This window comes from Macaca mulatta, chromosome 15, assembly GCF_049350105.2.
Source record: "Macaca mulatta isolate MMU2019108-1 chromosome 15, T2T-MMU8v2.0, whole genome shotgun sequence".
Lineage (NCBI taxonomy): Eukaryota > Metazoa > Chordata > Mammalia > Primates > Cercopithecidae > Macaca > Macaca mulatta.
The window spans coordinates 36,037,793-36,045,182 of NC_133420.1; the positions used below are offsets into that span (position 1 = coordinate 36,037,793).

The window sequence follows — 7,390 nt, forward strand, 5'->3', positions numbered from 1 at the left end:
CAGCACCCGCCCCCCCGGCTGATCACCTTTATGGCCAATCCATTTTCCCAAACAGCGTCATATTGGCTCCCGCTGGGGAAGTACAGAGTTCCTTCGCCATGAAACACACCGTCCTTCATTTCCCCAACATATATTGTTTCAGTAGGGAGGATGTACTTGGCTTTGCCCTCCATCCTGCAAAGACACAGGGAAATCACTGAGCCCCATGTGACAGCTGGAGGGTCAGAGCTGGCAGGCGACAGAGTGAGCAGGAACCCCATTCTCAGCATTCTCATCCTTCCCATCCCAGCAGTACTCTGCTGAAAACAAAATTTTTATTTTGTTTCCCCCAAAAGCTCAAAAATGAAAAGAGGGGAATACAGTTTGCTCTGTTCATTCTCCCCTTCACCTAGAGGCTCACTCTCACCTTGGAGTTCACACTGCTTCCTGAATCTTACCACCATTTTTTATATATATATATATATATATATATATATATATACACAAATAAAATCTTGGATACTGATATTGTTTGGCTGTGTCCCCACCCAAATCTCATCTGGAATTGTAGCTCCCATAATCCCCACATGTCCTGGGAGGGACCCAGTGGGAGGTAACTGAATCGTGGGGGTGGGTTTTTCCCATGCTGTTTCGTGAAAGTGAACAAATCTCATGGGATCTGATGGTTTTATAAAGGGCAATTCCCCTGAACATGCTCTCTTGCCTGCTGCCATGTAAGATGTGCCTTTGTTCCCCCTTTGCCTCCATCATGATGGTGAGGCCTTCCCAGCCATGTGGAACTGTGAGTCCATTAAGCCTCTTTCCTTTACAGATTACCCAGTCTTGGGTTATGTCCTTGCAGCAGCATGAGAACAGACTAATACAGATACTTTCCCAAACCTCTTTGCTTGTGCTTCCCTCCCTTCCCTCCCTTCCTTCTTTCCTTCCCAACAGATATTTACAGAGCACCTACATTTTATCAGGGACTATGCTGATGGTCCAACCTGCTGAATACAACACAGATTCACCAGTGATCAAGGCAAATGCAGTCCCTGTCCTTGTGGGGCTCACAGTCTAGTGGGGGACACAATTGAGCAATTATGCAATGTGTGATAAGTGCTGTGCTGGAGGAAGACAGGCTCATACAGGAGAACAAGGCAGTGACACCAACTTGACCAGCTGACTAGCTTCTTTGTTTTGTTTTTTGTTTTTTTCCAAGACTAGTTCTCATTCTATCTCCCAGGCTGGAGTACGGTGGTGTGATCATGGCTCAATGCAGCCTCAATCTCCTGAACTCAAGTGATCCTCCCACCTCAGCCTCCCAAGTAGTTGGGACCACAGGCTGCCCCACCATGCCCAGCTGATTTAATTTTTTTTCTTTTTTTTTGTAGAGATAGGGTTTCCCTATGTTGCCCAGGCTGATCTAGAACTCCTGAGCTCAAGTAATCCTCCTGCCTCAGCCTCCCAAAATGTTGGGATTACAGGTGTGAGCCATTGCACTGGGCTGTCCAGTTCTTTATGGGTGAAATGGCTGCAATTAATCCAGATAACATATAATAGTTTTCCTAGCAAAGGGCCTGACATATAGTGAGTACTTAATAAATATGCTTTCATTCCTTCCTTCTCCATTCCTCCCAACAAGCTAAAGGCTCCTCTCCTAACTCTGACCTTCTTTAGGCTTTTGCTAGTACCTCTGTTGGGATGTGTAACACTTTCTATCTTGTTTTGTAATTAGATATCTTATCTCCTGTATTTAACTAAAGCTTCTTTAAAGGAAGACCTTGGTATCCTCAACTCCTAGAACCACTAAGCAGGTGCTTCATAAACCTCTCCTGAGTAAAGAATGAAGGAAACAGAAAGAGCAGTGAGTGAACAGAGTGGATGACAAAGTTGTTGAGATAACTGAGTGAGATGATGGATGTGAAACTACAGCAGAATGCCCAGCATAGAGCAGGAACTTGAAAACTATTTCACTTTTATTCTAGTGCAAGACATGGGGGGAAGGGAGAACTCCTCTTCTCCTTCCCTCCTCTATGCGTTGCTTGAGCTCACATCTGTCATTTCTAAGCACCATCTCCATATGCAAGTTCTACACCCTTCTCTGAGGTTAGACCCCACCCCTTTTCTTACCTCGAACTGGACATCACTGTTCAGACCTCTCACAGACATCTCCAACTCGCCTAAAACAGAACTCATCTCCTCCTCCCCTAAGCAGCACCTTCTTAGAGTTCTCCGTTTCCATGAATGGTATCAGAATCCTCTGGTTCAAGGCCAGGAGCTGGGCCCTGGGCTGGGGCTGTAAGCCATCTCTGGACAGGACTGGAGCCAATCAGCTGCCAACTCCTGGCAGTAAAATCCCCAAACCTCTCCTACATTTATCTCTTTCCTACAGCTTCACTGCTTCTGCCTTGGCCCAGGGCTCTGCCGCTTCTTACTGGGACAACTGCAGTGAGCTCTGAGCTGATCTCCCCATCTTCACTTTTCCTGCTTCCCTCCTCCCTCTCCCTCTCTCTCCTTCTCCTCCTCCTTCTTTTTCTCCTTCCCTCTCTCTCTCTTTCCCTTCTTTTCTCCCTCCTTCTCTTCCATTTAAAAAAATTCATTCAAGGTGAAAAGCCTGCCTTCTAAATTCAAAGTAAGTTAAAAAGAAGAAAAAAAAAAACCCCACTTTATAGTGAAGACTTCAAATCATAATAAGGATATGATCACCAGATCTCAAATACCTATCAATTAGCTGGGCATGGTGGCGCATATCTGTGGTCCCAGCTACTGGGGAGGCTGAGGTGGGAGGACTGCTTGAGTCCGGTGGGGTGGACGTTGCAGTGAGCCAAGACTGCACCACTGCACTCCAGCCAGAGCACTCCAGAGTGAGACCCTGTCTCAAAAAAAAAAAAAAACCCAAAAGCTATCATCTCCTTCATTCATTCTGCCAACATTTACTGAGTCCCTACCACACATATGCATTATGAGGAGAGATACAGAGATGAAATAAGTTTTATTTCCTGATGCTTGGCTCTACCAGGATCTATCAGTGGTTCCTCCACCACCAGAATTGTGCACAGTATTGAAATTTCTTTGCCAGAGCACAGACCGCCTGTCCAGCTTCCCCTCGCATAACTCCTCTGAGCACAACCCACTCTCCTGCCAAACTGAACTGCCAGCTCTACTCCATACGTGCCCTCTGGCTATTGCTCATGCTGTTCCCTCTGCCTAGAAACATTCTTCACCTTGCATCCCCAACCACCTAAATCCTACCCAAACTTCAAGGCCCATTTCAAATATCATCTCTTCCATGAAGCCTTTAAGGATGGCTCCAACTGTATGTGTCCTCTGAAGGGCCCCAGCAGCAGAGCTCTATTGTAGAAAGCACATGGGCAGGCCGGGCGCGGTGGCTCAAGCCTGTAATCCCCGCACTTTGGGAGGCCGAGACAGGCGGATCACGAGGTCAGGAGATCAAGACCATCCTGGCTAACACAGTGAAACCCCGTCTCTACTAAAAAATACAAAAAACTAGCCGGGCGAGGTGGCGGGCGCCTGTAGTCCCAGCTACTCGGGAGGCTGAGGCAGGAGAATGGCGTAAACTCGGGAGGCCGAGCTTGCAGTGAGCTGAGATCCAGCCACTGCACTCCAGCCTGGGCAACAGAGCGAGACTCTGTCTCAAAAAAAAAAAAAAAGAAAGAAAGAAGGCACATGGGCTTTAGAGTCTGATAGACCTGGGTTTTAATACCTGCTTTGCCAAGTGCTAACTGGGTGACTTTGGGCAAGTTATGTAATTACTCCCAGCCTTACTTTTCCCATCTGTAAAATAGGATAATGATATCTATCTCAAAGAGTCCCTGTGAAGAGAAAATGCAGGCAAAGCCACCCAGACCACAACAGTTGCTACATAAATGCTATGGGCATACCTTCCTCCCCTGTGTCTGTAGGTGTCTTCTGGCACTTACCTTGTGGTGCTTTGGAGTGGAGTTATCTAGAACTCAATTGTGCAACTACTCCAAAGAAACCATAATATTGAGGTCAGACAGATCCTACATTAACTTTTTATTTTTTAAATATTCACACGTGGTACAGGGAAATCATGTCTCTTTTAAGATTTTTTAAAAGTAGATTTATTAAAGTGTAATTGACATACAATAAGCCACATATTTAAAGTGTACAATTTGATACGTTTTGACATCACCTGGGAAACCATCATCACAATCAAGACAACATATCTATTCCCCACAGAAGTTTCTTTCCATAACACTTCCTCTTTGCCCCTGCCCACAATCCTCATCTCTAGGTGACTACTGATCTACCTTCTATCACCATAGATTTGCATTTTCTAGAATTTTACATAAATGGAATCATACAGTATCTACTCTTTTTCTGTCTGGCTTCTTTCACTTAACGTAATTTTTTGAGATTCATTCATGTTGTTCTGTGTACTAGTAGTTCACTCTTTTTTATTGCTGAGTAGTATTCCAATGACTGGATATATCACAGTCTCTTCATTCCTCTGTTGATGACATTTGGGTTTGTTTCTAGTTTTGGTTGTTATAAATAAAGCTGCTATGAGCACTTGTATACATGTCTTTGTATAGATATACACTTTCATTTCTGGGGTAAATACTTATGAGTGGAATGGCTGTTTAACTTTTTAAGAAACTGCCAAACTTTTCCAAAGCAGTCGTACCATTTGATGTTCCTATCAGCCGTGGAGAGTATACATAAACTTTTTAAACCAAATGTTAAATATCAACTTCCTACTATATAGAGAAGTTACTATATTCATTTAAACGCCAAGAGGAAAATATCCCCTCCCTAAATTAAAAAAAAGCTATTGAGTACCTACCGTATGTAAATAACATCCATATATGATCATTACTTATTCTTTGGAATACTACTGCTGAATGTGCATTGCTTTCCCATTTTACAGATGAGGAAACTGAGGTATGGATGGTTAATTAAGTGTACAACAAGCAAGTGGCAGACTTGAGCCCAGACCTGTCTGATGCTGAAACCTTTTTACCTCTACTATGTTGTCTCTCTCGTTACATGCTGAAATTTGAGATGCCCCAAATAGAACTCTAGTTAACTGTTGTTAAAAATACAAAATCAATACAGAACAACACATGTTCCACTTATGAAAAGAAGTATAACAAGCGAAAAACTGCTGACTTCTTGCTAGTTATGGGAAGTTGGGAAGCCCTGTTCAGGTCTGGAAATCCCTTTCGTGGTTACAGAGGTACCAAACAAACTCAAGCAAAACCCAAATTCCTAGGGACAAAAGCATGGAAATGGCTGACTCGACATACCCAATGAAAATGCACAGAAGGCCAAAGGCAAATGGTTGAAAGCCTTCCTTCTTTTGCCTTGTCTGTGTGTTTCTCTCTCGCACATATACAGCCCATTGAAAATTAATGGAGTTTCTCAACTTGTTGTGCCTAAAATGCCCAATACCGCATCTCTATCTGCCAAAATTCTACCACCTTCACTGTAACGGGGCCTTGTGAAAAGTAAGAATGTGGTTTGTACAGAGGATTGGGTTCAAATCCTGACTCCATTACTTCCTAGCTGTGTATCCATAATGGTGGGCAAGTCATTTTGCTTCTCTTAACTTCTGTTCCTTTATTTGCAAGGTCAGCCTGAACTATCTCACTGAGTAGTGAGAGAGGGTACACACCAAGGCATCTCTGCCACTTACCTGCTGAGTAGGATAAGTGTCTCAAGCCCTGTAAAGGTCACCTTTCTTACCTGGAAAGATAATAACATCTTCCTTGAAAGACTGATGTAAGGATTAGAGATAGCATCCCATAGCATTCCTACCACCTTCTCTAGGAATCTATCTCCTATCCCTGCCCAGACCACAGATCCCTCTTTCTTATTAATCCAAAATGGCCTGGAATTCCACCAACTTGTGAATACGGGGCCCCAAGGTGGGAGTGTTTCACAGTCCCCACAACTAGCACTGGTTTGGCAAACCACTTCATATCGTTCAGCCTTGGTTTCCTCAGCTATAAAAACAGAGATTCCACTTTCTTCATCCAGGGTGGCTGGCAAGAAAGAGTGGCCACCTCTGTGTTTCCTCTGCTTCTCTCTACCACAGCTCTTACCACACTGAATCACAGTTATCAGTTATGTCTACTTGTCCCATCATGTTTGAATGAACTTTCTGAGGACAGGGATTGTGCCCAGAGTCAATTCCAGGGCCTGGTACTTGGTAGCCACTCAACATTGTTAAATTGCTGGGCACAGTGGCTCATGCAAGAGGATTACTTGAGCCCAGGAGTACGAGACCAGCTTGGACAACATAGCAAGACGCCATCTCTACAAAAGGCATTGAAAAATTAGCTGGGGTAGTGGTGCACACCCACAGTCCCAGCTACTTGGGAGGCTGAGGCGGGAAGATTGTTTGAGTCTAGGGGGTCGAGGCTGCAGTAAGCAGTGAACAGGCCACTGCACTCCAGCCAGGGCAACAGAGCGAGATCTTGTCTGAAAACAAACAAACAAACAAACAAAAAAACCACACAAAAACGAGAGAAGGGGGGAGAGAGAGAGAGAGAGAGAAAGGAAGGAGGGAGGGAGGGAGGGAATGGAGAAAGGAAGGAGGGACGGAGGGAAGGAGGGAAGGAGGGAGGGAGGGAAGGAAGGAAGGAAGGAAGGAAGAAAGGAAGGAAGGAAGGAAGGAAGGAAGGAAGGAAGGAAGGAAGGAAGGAAAGGAAGGAAAAAAAACTGTTGAATTGTTTTTTACTACTAGTCCACTACAGTGATTTGTGTATATAATCCTCTATAATAATCTCTAGATTGTGAACTCCTGGAGGGAAGCAACCGTCTCGATTCAGATTAGCCACAGTCTCTCTTCCCCAATCTTCGTGTTTGCTTTCATAGCATTTACCACTATCTGTAATTATTTTATCACTTATTTGTTTATTGGCAATACATCTCCAACTGGATTATAAACTCCATAAGAGCAAGGATCTTGACATTTTAAATATTCTTATTCCTATGTCTAAAACTGGCAGATAGCAAACACGCACACACGCACACACAGTGAATGCACACACACATATAAGTATATATGGAATGAATGCATCTCAGCTTTGCTGCTTATTAGATATGGTCCTTGAGAAAATTACTCTGGCAAGTTTGTGAAAGTGCCTGGCACAAGGTGTTTCGCAGAAGCAAAAAGACAGCTGTCTTTTTCCAGTCACAGCTATTCAAGGTATAGTAAGTGAATCAAATGAGCCCCTTACCTCCCATCTACATATTCCCCGATATATTTGCTCCCTGTGTACTCCATGGAGCCTGTTTTTAGCTTCCAGCTGTTAGGATCCGGAGTCTCAGTGGAGACGGCATCACTATGACAACCTGGAGGGGTGGGCGGAGCCGAATCGAAGCCCCGCCCCCTGGAGGCGGCCAGCTTCTTGGTATT

General features: G+C 44.4%; 1 protein-coding gene across 5 annotated transcripts in view; it reads right to left on the reverse strand.

The window, feature by feature from the left end:
- MORN5 (MORN repeat containing 5) overlaps positions 1–7,390 on the reverse strand; it is a 187,889-nt gene that overhangs the window by 33,209 nt on the left and 147,290 nt on the right. For 3 of the 5 annotated variants that reach the window (XM_077968086.1, XM_015116910.3, XM_015116908.3), the window contains exons 1-2: positions 7,212–7,374; positions 27–174 (exon numbers count right to left, since the gene is read on the reverse strand). In XM_077968086.1, the coding sequence (XP_077824212.1) occupies positions 27–174; positions 7,212–7,258 (195 nt within the window). In that variant the 5' untranslated portion in view covers positions 7,259–7,374. Of the gene's footprint in view, positions 1–26; positions 175–2,109; positions 2,254–7,211; positions 7,375–7,390 lie in introns of those variants that run through there. The other 2 variants (XM_077968085.1, XM_077968084.1) reach the window with 2 other exon arrangements.